Genomic DNA, 17351 nt, shown 5'->3' on the forward strand with positions numbered 1-17351 from the left:
GTGATGTCAAGCGCACGGTGCAGGTAGGCAGGATGTAGCTGGGAGATTGTTATGTGCAGAGCTAAGATGGATATGGGATAGAGGAGAGAGGAACAGAGGCCAAAAACATACGAACAAACCAAAAAGAAAGCTAGGGGAATTTGCCATTGGAGTGGAGAGATAAGAGACTATGAAATGGAGAAAAACAGAAAGGGGAAGAGGAAGAAAAGAAAAGAATGAATAAATAAAAATCGGAAATGTTAAAGCACCACGAAGTTCCCAGAGATCCCACCGGTGCAGCTATGAGGTCTGGGGAAGTCGCTCTGAGGTGTTGCAGTACAGCCTGGCGAGAAGGCGTAGAGGTATACAACGCCAGGTATTCAGGGAACAGAAGGAGAAGGAAGTTATAGAGAGACAAGAAACTGAGTAATGAAGAAAGACGTAAAGGGAAAAAGAGGGAAAAGAAAGCAAAACAAATTAAAAAAAAAAAGAACAAGAAAAACCCCAAAAAAAAACAGAAAAAAAAAAAAAACGATAATAGAATTGTCCTCAGGGATCCCTCTGCACGTCTGTGCAAGCCGAGGGGGTAGTCTCCTTGCCATGCAGCACCGCCTGGCCAGAAAGGTATCCCAACTCAAGAAAATGAAAAGAAAACAAACAAACAATTCAAAACAAACAAGTGAACAAAAGCCCCAGGATCCCACCAGCGCGGCAGCCCAGACTCGGAAGCAGCTCCACTCTCTAACGGAGCTCCACAGCCCCTCAGAAAGAAGCAAAGATAATGCACAGAGCCAGGCATTTGAGTGAAAGGAGGGGGAGGTGGTGAGAGGTAAGGAAGAAATCAAAAGAAGCAGGAAAAAAAGCAACACCAGCAGCCAATAAATGGCACTCAGAGAGCCAGCTAGTGCGGGCTGGTGGAATCCAAGCAGCTGGTGTTTCTCGGACAAGAGACTGTGTCCGCGGGAAGCAGAGGGGGCCGAGCGTGGGTGAAGAAGTGTAGGGAGTGGGAAGGTGTATATCACAAATTACCGGAGCTCTGCAGCCCCTCAGGAAGAAGCAAAGATGGCGCACGGAGCCAGGTATTTGAGCGAAAGGAGGGGGAGGTGGTGAGAGGTAGGGAAGAAATCAAAAGAAGCAGAAAAATGCAACACCAGCAGCCAAAAAATGGCACTCAGAGAGCCGGCCCATTTGGGTATGTGGAATGCAAGCAGCCGGTGTTTCCCGGACAAGAGATTGTGGCCTCGGGAAGCAGAGGAGGCCGAGTGTGGGTGAAGAAGGGGGGGTGGGAAAGCATATATTGCAAATTACCAGTTGTTTTGTCTCCCGCTGGAAGCTCCGTGAAGCTGTTTTCTCATACCCCTTGTTTGCTGGTCTCTGATAGGAGTCCAAGATGGTGGATCCGCGCTGCGTTACTGGTAGGGGACCTCTTCATGAATCTCTCCTCACTCTCCGTTCTCTGTCAGTTTTCTCACTCCATTTGGTGCTTGGCTGAGTTCTTTATCTCTTCATTTGATGTTTTAGGGTTTCAGGATTGTTTTCTCTGTTCGGCTTAGTTTTTTGGATCTTTGCTGTGGAGGGACGGCATGGTGCTTCTGCCTAGAGTGCCGTTTTGCCGGAAGTCCTCGACTTAGCTATATTTCATAGGATACAGATGGTTGTGGTGATGGGAAAGGATTGAACTGGGAAGAGGCTGTGATTTGTTAAGGAAAAAGTATTTCAACTGTGTTTGTATGTGTGGTCTTTGGTTGGTTGGTTAGTCTGTTACTGATACAGCTTGGTTAAAATGCACTTCTCAGAATCAAGCCTGTGATGCTGCATTGCCTATTCCTGTTAGGTGACCCATGATAACCAGATGATGAACTATTCCAAAGGTTCAATCAGCGAAACCAAATCCAGTCCTCACTAGGACCCCAGAGTAGCAGGACCACGAGGGATGTATCCTCGGCTGTTCTCACTATGCAAAGACATTTGACTGTGTGGATCATAATAAATTATGGAGAATATTACAAAGAATGGGAATTCCCGAACACTTAATTGTACTCATGAGGAATCTGTACTTAGCCCAAGAGGCAGTCGTTCAAACAGAAGAAGCTGACAATGCGTGGTTCAAAATACAGAAAGGTGTGCATCAGGGTTGTATCCTTTCACCACACTTATTAATCTGTATGCTGAGCAAATACTCTGAGAAGCTGGACTATACGAAAAAGAACTCGGCATCAGGATTGGTGGAAGACTCATTAACAACCTTCGATATGCAGATGACACAACCTTGCTTGTTGAAAGTGAAGACTTGAAGGACTTACTGATAAAGATCAAAGAATACAGCCTTCAGTATGGATTCCACCTCAACATAAAGAAAAAGAAAACTCTCACAACTGGACCATTAAGCAACATCATGATAAATGGAGAGAAGATTGAAGTTGTCAAGGATTTCATTTCACTTGAATCCACAATCAACACCCAAGAAAGCAGCAGTCAAGAAATCAAATGACTCATTGCACTGGGCAAATCTGCTGCAAAAGACCTCTTTAAAGAGTTCAAAAGCAAAGATGTCACTTTGAGGACTAAGGTGCACCTATCCCAAGCCATGATATTTTCAATCACCTCATATGCACGCAAAAGTTGGACAATGAATAAGGAAGACTGAAGAAGAATCGATGCCTTTGAATTATGGTGTTGGCAAAGAATATTGAATATACCGTAGACTGCCAGAAGAATGAACAACTCTGTCTTGGAAGAAGTACAGCCAGAGTGCTCCTTGGAAGCGAGGATAGTGAGACTTTGACTCCCTTACTTTGGACATGTTATCAACAGGGACCAGTCCCTGGACAAGAACATCGTGCTTAGTACAGAAAAGGTTCAGTGAAAAAGAGATAGACTCTGGATGAGATGGATTGACACAGTGGCTGCAACGATGGGCTCAGAAATAACAATGATTGTGAGAATGGTGCAGGACTGGGCAGTTTTTCATTCTGTTGTGCATAGTGTAGCTATGAGCCAGAAATGACTTGACAGCAACTAACAACAACTCCATCCAGAGTTGCCCTCATGTTTTGGGACAAGTGACAAGTTGATGATTCACTCTTTTGTCAGTACAGGATGTCTGCTCTGCCTGTCAATCTCTGACTCTGATGATAGAAAGGATGGCCTGTAAGGTGGAGACTATGACTCACCTTCTTCAGAACAAAAGGATGGGAGGCAACTGGCATAAGAACATCAACACATGGAGTCAAGGATGGGATTTGGGGAAGCCACACAGAAGTCTATTTGCATTTCATAAAAACAACTCCACTGACTGTCTCTGAATGTTTTGATCCTTTGATTCTTGCCCAATTTTGTGATTTGTGTTAGAGCTCATTCTTGACCAAGACTGTAGAAGTTTTGACTAAAAATATCTTCTGTGCTTGTTTCTGAAAACCACAGGGGATGAAAGAAAGTACCTACACCAGACTAAGTTAGGACCCCCCTAAAATAGCTGAATTTTCCCCATGGTAATATTTATCACTCGAATGTTTGATGCTTGTCCCGTTTGCTAGTTTCTAAGCTCTCTGAGGACAGAAACTGGGTCTCTCTTCTTCACTGCCAGATCCTCGATGCTGAGTGTCTAGCCTACAGCTCATGCCCAACAAATGTTTTTTTCTAAAAAGAAATACAGGAATGAATGAGTGAGAAAGAACTCCAGAAGGGAAGGCAGGTGATAACTCAGGCTACATCCCAGGCTTGTGAGTGTAAGCCAGGGGCTTCTTCCAGGGACACAGACAAGAGGGCAGAGCTGAATTGGCAAGAGGCCCCGAGTTCTCTGATAGCACCCCTGTCCTCAAGCTGACCCTTCCGTCTGCCATTCTCTCCACCAGCAAAGTTGGTGTATCAGTCAGGGTTCTCCAGAAAAACAAAACGAATTGTGAGGTCTGGTGGCCGACTAGAAGCTCAGGCAGGGTTTCTGTGTTACAGTCTTGAAGCAAAATTCCTTTGTCTCTGGGAAACCTCAGTGTTTGCTCTGAAGACCTTCAACTGATTGGATGGGCCAGCCTACATTATCAAAGGTAATACTTTACTTAAAGTCAATTTATTGTAAATGTTAATCTCATATACAAAATACCTTCACAGCAACCTCTGGACTAGTGTTTGACCAAACAACTGGGCACCGTAGCCTAGCTAAGTTGACACATAAAATTAACCATCACAGACAGCTTGAATAGAGCTGTGTTTTCTTTCACTGTCTTCTCTCCTCAGCCACACCACCCAGTCTGGCATTTCACAAGTGTCAATGTTTATCCTTTATAATTGTCTTTTTTTAATCACAGTAACTCCATGTGGGGAGGAGGCACTGGATAATATAAGTGCAATGTCCCTGCCAACTTAGCTCCGAGGCTAACTGAGAACACATAGCATCCTTGCGGACCTCATTTTGCAGACAGGAGCATGTTACTGAGAACATGCATGCCTGTCTCAGCCTTTCACCTGCTCTCCATCCAGAATTCCCATCCCCTCATTCCTAATTCTACGTAAGTCTTGAAAGAACTCATGGTATCACAATTGCTTAAAGTAGAGTGACAGAGGTGAAGAAGAAGTGATGATACCTTTTTACAATGCATTTTGGGCCAATGAACAAGTATTCAATCATGCAGGCTTTTGTGTACTCTGATTAACATAATGTTTTATTTAAAATTACAATATAAATTTAAACTCATGATTATTAGAAACAGTACCATCTTACTTGTGATTATTTTCTTTGGAACATATAGTAATAAAGTTTTCTTTTTTAGAAAACATGGCAGTAATTGCTGTTTGGAGGCTATATTTTATTATATTAGTAGAGATTAATTCAATGGTTAATTTATTACTAACATTACAATTAAATCCAAAGGAAAAAGAATACCTGTTTACATGAATTCACCATGTGCAAATCTCAGGCATCATCATGGTTACTCGGTAAATGAACCCTCATCATTATCAACAAATCCCACAAAATCTTCATTAATTATCTATATAATATATAGAATTAGAAAGTCAACCACACACATTCCACAGACAACCACAAACAGATGCCCTGTGTTTTCCATTAGTCATGATTTCTGTTACCTCCACAGATGGAGATCACATTTTTACATCTGCTTCTCCACCCAGACCTAACTTGCTTCTACCCTTCTTTTGCCTAGCAACCGCATGCTGCATTCCAGGTGCCATGAGGTTCTCCTAAGGGTTCTCAAACCATGGTCCCAGCTCCATTCTTTCATTCCTTACCACACACATCTCATTCCCATGGTCCAGTAACTTCAGCTCAGACAACACCCTTAAAACAATAGCCAATTACATGGTCCTTGATGAAGTAATCTTCAAAGCAATGAGGAATTGTTATCCAAGGCAGTGACCCCAGACTGATGCCTGTGTGCGCACTTGTGTTACATCTGTTACCACATAGGATCATACTTATTGTTTGCTTGCCCGTATGTCTGTCGAGAGGCTGTGAGCTTCTCGAGGGCAGAAACGTGTTCTGTTCATCTCCATATTACCAGCACCCGAAAAGGATGTAGCCCAATTTCAGGGCATGTGAGTTGAATGAATAAATAAAAGTGGAATGACAATCCAGTAGACCTGAGCCATGGGTAATTGGAGGGTCATCAAGGCTTCCTGCTTCTCTTTTGTCATTCATCAAGATATGTGCCTAGGAAAATGCCAGAAGCCTGGTCCTGGGAGTGTGTGGTGCTGTCACCCTCCTCCTGGGTTGGGAAAGAGGACACATACTTGGCTGTGCATCACAAAACACAGCTCCAGATAGAAGGGCTCCAGTCCTGGGTTTCTCATTCCACAATTGCCTCAGCAAGAGCCTTCTGCCTCCACAGAATCAGGGTGAGTTTCCAGCTCAGGAGAGGAATTGAGCAGACTTGTTCATGCTTCAGGAGAGGGGAGCAGGAAGACAGGATGGAGCTGGTAGAAAGAAGCCCATGGTGGGCAGCAAATGAGGAGGGGGCAAAGGAAGGGCAGGACTGTGAGGAAAGAGGGTCTGTGAGCCGTGTCAGGGTTTCTGTGACACAGCCGACTGCAGAAGTCCACCTTTCTCCTCATGTGCTTGTTCCCAGAGATAAGCTCATTTCCTCCTAACATGAGGTTAGAGAGGCAAGACCCCCTGGAGGGTGGTGGTGACCATTGTGTGTTTCATGCACTGAGTAAAGACAGGGGGCACTGTTCCCGTTGGATCTGTGGGACAGGCCCCCTATCATTGTGTGAGGTGCCCCTGGAGGCTCACATACAAGCCTGTTAGCCTTTTTGCCTGGCAAAAGACAGAGGGGAAAGACCACTTATCAGGCCAATTTAACATCAAGTCAGTTTCTATTTCCCTTCCCCAGATCTTGGCTGGTGGAGCAACTGGTGTTAGAGAAAAGGGATCTATAACTAAAGGAGGAGACACTGGCCTGAAGCCTCTGCATTGACCCATATTTTCTTTTCTTTTATCCAGGCTCACTGCCCTCCTGCCGAGATGTCCTGCCAGCAGAACCAGTAGCAGTGCCAGCCCCCTTCCAAGTGCCCCTCACCCAAGCGCCCGCCAAAGATCCCCGCACAGTGCTGGCCCCCAGTCTCCGCCAGCTGTGTCCAGCTCTGGGGGCTGCCATGGCCCCGGCTCTGAGGGGGGCTGCTGCCTGAGCCCCCACAGGCACCACAGGTCCCACCGAAGCCAACACCAGAGCTCCAACTCCAGTGATGCTGGCTGTGGTCAGCAGTCCGGGGGCTCCCACTGCGGCCACAGCTCTGGGGGCTGCTGCTGACCTGGGCAGTGTGGACGAGACCAGCAATTGTAAAGGAAACAAAGACCCAAAGTTCCAAGGACCACCCTAGCCTGATACAACCTTTCCCAGACCCCCTTTCACAGGCTGAGCTGCGTGCCTGTGCCTGTGGAAGGTCTGAACTCTCCCTGGAGGGCTCCTCCTGGCTGATGTCCGGGATCTCACAGTTTCCTCCATGCCCTGCACCTGCGGATGCATGTCAGGGCCTGTGTCTGACCCTGTGGAATATAAAGCTTCTGCTTATCACCACCCATGTATCTCTTGTCTGTCTGCTCTGCCCCACACCTCAGTTCCTTAGGCCAGCACAACCTAACACTGGGGAATAGAACCTGGAAAAATCTGAAGTTCAGGTTCCCTTCCACTTAGCGAAGGAATTGGAGGGAGTTTGTATGTTGGAGTTGAGAGGAGCAAAGGATAAGAGTCATAGTGGTTTGGGGCCCTGCAACGCTCAGTGAAAGGACTGACATTTCCCGTGAAGCCCAAGGATTATAGGCAGAGAAGGAGCAGAAGGAAAAAGGAAGGAAGGAGATGTAAGCTTCAGGAATGAAGGTTAACTTGACCTTCTCTGAAAACCCAGAGAATGAGGTAAAGGTGAGAGAATTATTTAAATGCAAGAGTTCTGGGGAAAGATGTGGCTGGAGTTTAGTCAGTGAGATGATGGGAGTGTGCAGAATGCAAATACCAGGAAAAATAAAAGGAGGAAATGAGAAGCGTTGCTGGGATTAGAAATCCATATAATCAAAGGAACAGACACATTAGTTTCTAACCCTACTACCATGACACCAACACTAAGAGTCACAACCTCAACAGAGACCCGTGTTTTGTCCTAAAGTGTGAAACTCGCATGTTACCAAGGTTGAAGTAATATTCCTAGACTAGATGCAAACCAAGCATCCCGTCTCACTTCGGCTACCAGAAAGCCAGAGAAATATCAAAGAACTGCCGTCAAATTGCAAATATTGAGAGAAACTGATGTTAGGGGCTGAGGAGGAAAGAAAAAAAAGAAAAAGGAAAAAAAGTGTGGAATTCATTGAATTAATTTTAAATCCTGTGGGAAATATCAGCTAGCAATTAATTTTTAATTTGACGGATTAAAACGACCCCAAAAAACCCTGAGAGGAGTTTAGTCCCAGACATGTACCAACCAGGTTGTTACTATGTTTCAGTTGCTTGAAATCACACAACACTTGAGTGGCAGTGAAGGGATAAGGAGGCTTGGCTCCAGGGGAAGACCCTGCCACTCAGGATACAGGCGCAAAGCAGGGTGAGTGGACGCCGACGCCAGGACGCCTGTGCACACCTGGAAACAGAGTGTCTGAGGTCGGACAAATTTGGAGAACTACAAGGCGCTGTCCACAGGGGCTGTAAAACAAGGCTTGAGGACTCAGAAACACCTCAAACCACCGCTCTTGAAGAAACAATAGAGCTCTTGGTGTGGTTGAATATAATCGGAGTGAAGAGAAAAGGGACTAGGATCAACCAATAAAGTCCACGGCAAGGACACCAAAGAAATCTGGGAAAGCCGGAAGTAATAAGTGAAGCTCTTAAGAACTGACCCCAAAAGGGCAGGGCCCAACACTAGAGAGAAGGAGATTCTCCGTACCTCATCAGGGTGACACCAGACCCCAACCTGAACCCGTAAGTGCTCAATTCTAGGCACTGGGGATGCAGCAGTGAAGCAGTGACACAGTTTCTTCTCTAGAGAATGTACATTCGGGTGGATCCTCAGGAGACTATCTCGATTTACATGCAATGCAGAGGCTGAAACACAGTGGCCCTCCGTGCACTTAGCCTCTCACCCTTTGGGATGGGGTGGACTCTTTGTCAGTTTAATAAGCCCAGAGAAGATATTCAGCCTGGGCAATTATTAAGGCTTTGAGATAGTGACTTGGGTGATGACAAAAGGGACATCTAGTGTTTGCTAGCTTCCACACCGAAAGACAACAGCCGAGAAAGGAAAGGGGATAAATTGTTCGTAATAATGGGACAGTTAGAAGGAGCCCCTGTGTCAAGTGGTTAAAGCACTCGGCTGCTAACTGAAAGGTGGGTGGTTTGAACCCACCAGCTGCTCCTTGGGAGAAAGATGTGGCAGTCTGCTTCTGTACAGATTTACAGCCTTAGAAACCCTATGGGGCATTTCTACTCTGTCTAGTAGGGTCACTGTGAGTCGAGATCGACTCCACAGCAACGGGTTTATGGGGGTTTATTGCTTAATGGGTATTGAGTTTCTGTTTGGGGTGATGAAAAAGCTTTGGAAATAGAGGTGATGGTTGCACAGCATTGTGACTATAATTAATATCACTGAATTACACACTTAAAAATTATGACAATGATAAATTTTATGTTATATTTACTTTATCACAGTAATTTTTTTTAAAAAAGGAAAAAAGTCTCCACTTTAGGAAATCTATAAAAATAATAATAACAGGACAGTATTCCTGCACAAGCAGCCCTCCCTCCCTGACCCCACAAGCACCAGTGAAAAAAACATCTTCTCACAGGTGACATGAAAGCACTCTTTTATTCCCACGAATATTGCTTATTTGATCACCTACAAGGGCATGGCTACACCTATAGACCTTCCTGTATCAGGATAACCAGACATATACTGTTCATCAATGTTTATGTTAAAACAATGTTTTGTCACCATTTAAATTAGTATTTCTGATTTACAATGTTTGTCCTATTCTTAAATGTGATATTTCAGAGGACAACACATGCCTAATAAAATGCCGTGGAAAAATACTACACACCTTTCATAATTGCAATTCCCAAAGCCCTTGGTCAATCAACTGCCACTCAGGTGTTCCCAAGTATCATCATTAACAACCTCATCATCAACACACCAATTAAGTATTATTCGTCATTCAACTAATCTACCATAGCCACCCCAGCCAACTTGAACCACTCCCTCTCCTAACTATTTCTGGAGCTCTTAGAATAAATGTCACGGTCACTAAGACACTGACACAGTGGGCCTTGGAGGTGTGTTAATTTACAAATCATGCCACACAGCTCCTATACATTTCTTGACTCCATCTCTGATTTTACTCCTCACATCATTGGTTTAGACTGCCTCCATCACTTCATAAATTTTTCTCCCCGCCCACGACCCCCGACATCAGCTGTTAACTGGCCAAGCAGGGATTTAAACTCAGGAAATTCTGACCCCAAAAATAGAATCTTCTATCAAGCACATTATCCTGCTCCTTACACTTTGTCTTAGATCCCTCCAGCGCCCACTCCCATCCCCATTCTCCCCTCTGAACCTCAGTCTCTCCCTCCTGATGACCCCCCTGCTGTCCTCTGGCTTCTATGAGCTCCTCTTGATATTGCCACCTGGGCTGGCTGCCATGGACAGGTCAAGGCTCCACATCTCGGCTCCTGCCACTTGTCCAAGGACTGTTCTCACAGGCCAGTGATCTCATCTCATCTGTCATCCCCAAGTGACAGCAGCTAACAACTTCTGGGCACACCCTCCCCCTCAGAGTCACTGCAGGCAAAAGGGAATGGACACTCAAAGGCTCTGACCTCAGGCCAGAGGACTTCCCACACATGTATATTACAACACTCCCTCTTGGATCATGCTTAGTTTACTACTTGTCTGCCCACTACACGAGGAGCTACTCAAGAACGGACACCAAGTCTTGTTCACTCCTGAGTCTCCTGTGTGCAGCAGAGGGCCAGATACATCCTATCACTACAACACTGGTGTTTGAATAGAGTGAATGGATGAATGCATGAGTGATGGAATGGATGAAGACATTCAAATGGCAGGACTAAGGGCAACTTGAAATAAGTCATGGCATCATTGTGCTCTTACGTGGATGAGCTACTAGGTAGAAAATCGCACTCCCTTATAATGAATATAATTTAATTGTCATTGAAATTTTCAATTTTACTTAAATATAAAGTTTGATTATATTCCTGACTCTGATTTATCTTGAAAAACATACACTAAAATGTATTTATTTTAATATTAGAGACAAATTCCGTGAGAAATTAAAAATGAAATTCACAGAGAAAATAGCCTTTAGTTTATATCAAGTCTCTATAGGTAAAACATAGGCTATATCGAGTCTGTTCCATTAGATGAGATGCACCCAACACTACCATCAAGCTCATTGCATTCAACAAAAGCTCCTTCATTAAACCCATGAATTATCATTCATGATTGGCAGATCTTCCTTAACCAGTTCAAGCAGATGGATCACACTTGCCTCTGTATTTTTAAGGAGCCCTGGTAGTGCAATAATTAAGTGCTCGGCTGCTAACCTAAAGGTCGGTGGTTTGAACCCACCAGCCATTCCGCAGGAGAAAGATGTGGTGGTCTGCTTCCGTAAAGATTACAGCCTTGGCAACCGTACGGGGCAGTTCTACTCTGTCCTATAGGGTCGCTATGAGTCAGAATCAACTCGACGGCAACAGGTTTGTTTTTGGTTTTCTTTTTTTTTTTTTTTCAAAGTGAAGGTCACACATTCTAGGGGATCTGGATAGATATCATGCCTTTTTAATATGTTAATTGTATTCTTGTCACTCCAGTCATTATACTTTCGTTCTCTGTATTCGCCCTTCAGTCAAACACCAGTTTCTCCCATGAGGTTTTTCCAGAGATTCCACCTCCCCTGGCTTCACCTTTAGATCATTTCCCACACACACTTCATCATGAAGGCTCAGTGTGCTCAGCTTAGGCACCACCCCCAAGAGCAAGAGCTCATCACATCTGTACGCATGGTCTCCTAAGGGAACATGAAGGAAAAGAGGACCGACCCCCGAAGGACGAAGGACTTTGTAGTTAATCACTTCTATTGCAGCCTTTATCAAATGGCAGCAGATTCCTTTTTTACTTCTCTGTCTGTCTGTCCAGTCAATCACTCTACATCAGGTTACTGTCATTTTCAACTCTACACCACCCTGCAAAATATGGGATATGACCTCTGTTCAGGACATACATACACCTAAGTGGCAGGTATTTGAGCAATTACCAGGGCTTCCTGGTTCCTATTGTCAAAGAAATGTACAGATGTCCAGTGCGTAACCCCCTGAGACATTTCTCATGTCCTGTTTCTTTCCTTCTCAGTTCGCTCATAGCTCAGAGCCTCTCATTTGCTGAACACTTCCTCACACATTCGTTGAGGGAAAACCCTCCTTTCCAATTTCTTCAGAATTTGCTAACCTTCCAGCTCACCTCTTTATAAAGTCCATTATTTGTAGGTTGACTCGATCGTCCTCCCTTAGTTCTTGCTCTCCACCTCCATACCTTTCTCTCCATCCTCTTTGGTCTCATTCTTCTCTATTTGAAGATTCTCTGTACCACTGTGTCCCTTCCTAGAGCCCAAGTTTGATGACATAGAAGCTTTTCATATCCTGATTGTATTTTTCAAATTCCCTCCCACCATATTACATAAGTCAGGCCTTTAGCTAGACTGTTCTGTTTCCTTTCCTCCTACCCTCCCACTCAAAGCGCCCACATGCCCCTATGAGTGGAGGACAATTTGACCTATTAATGTTCCAATACCAAGACAGGATTCACCTCTGGTGCTGGGCCTGCTGAACCCTCAGGAGCTGAAAGAGGGGAGACTTACTGGACAGCCTTGGGTGGGACAAAGTAAAAGGACATCAAGAGTCAGGTGGTATTGACAGGCGGTTTTATTTTTCTACATAATAAGACACAGGTGATAACAAACACCATCAGGTACAGGGGAGGAGAAGCCCATCAGCTCCTGGAAAATACATGGAAGGAGCCTTCTGGGGAGAGAGCACCTTCCCCCATGAACATTTCAGCTGCTTAGTCCAAAAAGGAGATTAGAGTGTCTTGATGCAGGGTTTTCCTTGGCACTTTGGATCCTTGTTTTCTCTCAAATTGCTTGTCTCAGCATCAGGAGGCCAGGTCAGCAGCAGCCCCCAGAGCTGTGGCTGCAGCGGGAGCCCCTGGACTGCTGACCACGGCCATCGTCACTGCAGTTGGAGCTCTGGCGTCAGCATCGGTGGGACCTGCGGCCCCTGTGGGGGCTCAGGCAGCAGCCACCCTCAGAGCCGGGGCCATGGCAGCCCCTGGAGCTGGGAGTACAGCCGGAGGAGACTGGAGGCCAGCACTGTGCGGGGCTCTTTGGGGGGCACTTGGGTGAGGAGCACTTGGGAGGGGGCTGGCACTGCTGTTGGTTCTGCTGGCAGGACATCTCGGTAGGAGTTTCACCCTGGAAAAAAGTAAAAGAGACAAATGAGCACAGAAGCTCCAGGCCAGTGTCTCCTCCCTTGTAGGTTTTATCAAACACTTGCCCCCTATGATTGTGCTGCTTTCTAAGCCAGGATCTCTGGGAGAGAAGTGGACAGAACACGTGCATTTGGACGAAGCTCCTCAAGGATGTCAGATGGACCCCTGTGCATCCCTGACAACATGCCCAGAACAAATGGGAAGAACCCTGAGCTCCTATGGCTTTTGCGATGCACAGAACCCCCGACATGTGCCATGAGACTCCTTCCTCACCATCACCTGCCCCACTGCTTCCCGCTATGGACCGCCTCCTGCTGCTTCCATTTCAGGTCTGGGCTTGTCTTCCCCAATCCCTCCTGGTTGAGGTTCTGTTCTGTCCCCTTCCAGACACTCACCGGGTCCAGAGAAGGCAGGAGAAGCTGTTCCTGAGGAGGTTGTGGGTGAGGAGCCCTGGGCAGGAGCCCTTTTATCCTGTGCTGGTCTGTGATGCACAGCCGAGTATGCTGCTGCTTTCACAACTGGGGGGAGGATGACAGTGTCACACACTCCCCAGCTACCTGTTTCCAGTATCCTCCTGTGCACGTGCCTAAGGGTCTAATGAGGTAGAACCAGGATATCCTTGTGGCTGCAACTTACCTCCCATTCAGGTCTGCTGCTGACCTGCTGCTGTCTCTTGGTCCATTCATTCGGCTTCCATGTCTTCACACAGGCTGTGTCCCTTGTACTTGGTTCCACAGCAGTAATACAGAGATGAACATGACACCTGTCTTCCTTTGAGAAACTCACACCCTAATTGGACCATCATAAGACAAATAAATGTAGTTGATCGGTTGAGATAAGTGCTCTCACAGAAACATTTGCAAAGACCTTGAGCCTAAGACCCCAGCTTTGGAGGTCAGGCCTCCATTGCACTGCAGGTCCCCAGCCAGTGATGGAGTCTCCAGATGTTCTCTGAAGATGACTGCTGGACAAGGTCCTTGGCCTATCAGAACTGATGTTCAGGATAAGTGATGGATATTTGGAGCCAGTCCCTGACCAGGACAGAGGTTTCTAAGAAGACCTCATGGTCCCTACGTGGCAGCATTGGGACCAAGAGACGAGTTAGAGTGAAGAAGAGATTTACAGCTCTAGAGGTGACAAGATGCATCATAAATATTATTCTTTTCAATAGTAAAGTGTGTCCACATCCACCTGCCAGTGAGATGTGTGCTACTGATTCTAAGACTGTAGAAGTTGATAGAAGAGAGTGGTTCATGTGCTTGAAAAACTTAAGGAAGAATTATGCAAAGGAGTGATGATAATTATTTTGTTAAAATAATAAAAATAATACTTTTGATAATTCTGAGGTCGATGGTGGTGATGGTATGTGTGCCTCATTTGATCACACAGACTTCATAAAGCTAAGGGTTAGATAGTTAAATAGCTTCCATCAAGTCAACTTCAACTCATATTGAGACCTTATGTACTACAGAACAAGACTCTGCCCAGTCCTGTGTCAATTTCACAATCGCCTCATGTTCAAGTCCATCACTGAGGCTATTGTGTCCATCCATCTCACCAAGGGTCTCCCTCACCCTCACTAGCTGTCTGCTTCACCAAACATGATGTCATCCTCCAGCAATTGATCCTTCCTGATGACATGTCCAATGCAAGCAAGTTGGGCAATGTTCTGTTGTGACCCATAAATTTTTCATTGGCTAATTTTTGGAAGTAGATCACCAGGCTTTTCTTCCTAGTTTGTCTTAGTCTGGAAGCGCCTCGGAAACCTATCCACCATGGGAGACCATGCTGGTATTTGAAATACCAATGGTATACCTTCCAGCATCACAGTAACATGCAAGCCACCAAATTATGACAAAGTTACAGACAAATGGTAGAAGCTATGGTTTAGGTAAACTAAATTATGTACATTTATGCTATTTTCCCATTGGATTTTGTTGTGATATTACAGATGTATTTCTCACTAAACTTTATCTGTAATGTGATACTGAAATATATTACATTATATTTACCAAAACATAAAGTAAAATTAGAGTAACGACTTTCATATTTACATATTCAAATGAAATCAAATAAAACTTTATTGTAATGAATGTTTCTGATATGTTATAAGCATATAGGAGTGACTACCTGTTTTTAGACACTTAGTAAAGGCTACAGTATCTATTTTCTCACCCCAATCTACAATTGACCGATTTTAAATCGTGATTCTGAGCTTATGAATTGTCCTGGGACTCAGAGAACAGGATGCCTGAGGTTGGACAGGGGAAAGCTGGGGCAGACTTCCATGGCCTCTCTTTGTCTTCAAATTAAGTCCTGGTTCCCCTCTGGGTGTATTTTCAGTTCCAGCCTGACTGCTTCACTGGGGGACCCCTTACCTCGCTTCAGTGATTGCCCCACAAAGGGAATAAAGGGCACTTCTTTCATGCCAAACTGGATGGTGAGACTGAAGAGGGTAGAGGAAAGTACAGCTTTGCCACAGTGTCAGGCCTTCGAGAATGGCAGACTGGGTGAGTAAAAGAGCACTGTATTAGTTTCTTATGGCTGCTGTAACAAGTTACCACAAACCTGGAGATTTAAAACAACACATGTTTCTTCTCTTGCAACTCTGGAGGCCAGAAGTCCAAAATGAGTTTCAATTGGGCCTCAACCAAGGTATAGACAGGGCCACACTCCTTCTGGAAACTCCAGAGGAGAATCTGTGTCCCTGCCTTTTCCATCTCCTAGAAATCCATTCTTGTTGCGTTCCTAGGCATGGCCCTTTCTTCCATCTCCAAAGCCAACAGCATGGCATCTTCAAATCTCTCTCTGCTGTGTTTTCACATCACCTTCTCCTTTGAGGTCAAATCACCCCCTGCTTGCCTATTGTGATTGTATATAGGGCCTACCTGGAAAATCCAGGATAATATTCCCATCTTAATATTTTTGATGTAATCACATCTGCAAAGACTCTTCTCTCATATAAGGTAACAGTCACTGGCTCCAGGGATTAGGACCTGGATATTTTGGGCGCCGTTATTCAGCCTACCAAAGTTGCTCTCTGGGAATTCTGGGCACCCTGCTGGCATTACCCTGGTCCTGGTCTGTGACCCCCTGAGACACCACTCCATGGCCTTTCTCCACTGGCCCAGGATTTGATCTGAGCCCCTCTCCTTCCTAACTGCCAAGGACAAAGGAAGGGAGAAACTTACTATGTCCTATTTGCCACAATTTATTCTCCTTAAGTCGTTCATTCCCACAATCCTTCATTTAAGAGGGACAAGGTGACTACCAGTGAGGGCAATAAGTAACTTGCTCTGCTTGAGTTTCAGCAGTGAACAAGAGAAACAGTCTTCAAGGATCTTACAACCTAGCAGTGAGGATACGCACTAGAAAGTATTGACATTTGTAACAACTGAGCCCTAATGCAAGATGTGGTGTTACAGGTAGGGTAGGAGGAAGATTAGCTTTATCTGAGGATTTAAGCTTAGTTGCAGAAGTCAACAATTTTGTCCATGTACTCTGGTTTTCCGGAAATTAGTACAGAGGCCATTTTCAATTCCAATGGTTTGTGATTTTGAGTTGCAGCACTTTGGATGTAAAGTGTGTTCCACAGTCAGTAGGGTTGAAAACATTTTCAGAACCTATCAGCAGGAGTGGTCCCCGTTCCTCAGGAATTGAAAGTGGACTGATAACTGCCCCGTCCCTCAGTACCTGTCTTAGATTTCTCCATATCCTGACATTCCTTTTTTTTTCTCTCTGAAATAAATAAAAAAAAAAAAAAAACAAAGACATTACCATCGAGTCAACATGTTACAGAGTAGAACTTCTCCACAGGGTTTTCTTGGCTGTATCTTAACGAGAGCTGATAGCCCGGTCTTTTTCCTGCGAAGTCTCTGTGTGGGTTCGAACCACCAACCTTTAGGTTAGTAGTTGAGTGCAAACCATTTGCACCACCTAGGGACCTTCTTGCTAGAAATGGAGCTCCTTAATTTCACACCTCTTTTCTGGAGCCCCCACCACCCACCTCACAGCCCACCGTTTCCTCATCTGAACTGAGCCTGAGATGACAGAAGGAGATACTTCAGATCGTGGTCCCGTTACTTCTCCCTGATCATGAAGTGACTCCAAACAGTCCGCTCTGTGAGGATTTCTTAGTAGCCCTGACATCCTAGGGATCCAGGATAATAGAGTGAAGACAGAAACTTACCTGCCTGGCCTAAAACGAGAATTCCACGACCTAATCAATTGCAGTATACCAGCACTGGAATAGGAGGTGATTATCTGAGATTTAGCGAGCCTTTTCACCAAGACATATTTGTAATAAGTGAGCAAACAAGTAAACAAGGACCAAATCTTCTCCTCTGCAGCGTGTGATGTGATTTTATGAAAAGCAG

General features: G+C 45.2%; 1 protein-coding gene and 1 pseudogene across 1 annotated transcript; one reads left to right on the forward strand and one right to left on the reverse strand.

Moving 5' to 3' along the window:
- Positions 1-6457: 6457 nt before the first annotated feature.
- LOC105757008 (late cornified envelope protein 3C-like) lies at positions 6458-6743 on the forward strand (annotated as a pseudogene).
- Positions 6744-12652: 5909 nt separating this feature from the next.
- On the reverse strand, positions 12653-12940 carry LOC105757007 (late cornified envelope protein 3D-like). The gene is given in 1 exon segment (XM_012559968.1): positions 12653-12940. A coding segment is annotated over 1 exon segment (288 nt).
- Positions 12941-17351: the final 4411 nt, after the last annotated feature.

The sequence above is a fragment of the Trichechus manatus genome, unplaced genomic scaffold, assembly GCF_000243295.1.
Source record: "Trichechus manatus latirostris isolate Lorelei unplaced genomic scaffold, TriManLat1.0 scaffold00477, whole genome shotgun sequence".
Taxonomy (NCBI): domain Eukaryota; kingdom Metazoa; phylum Chordata; class Mammalia; order Sirenia; family Trichechidae; genus Trichechus; species Trichechus manatus.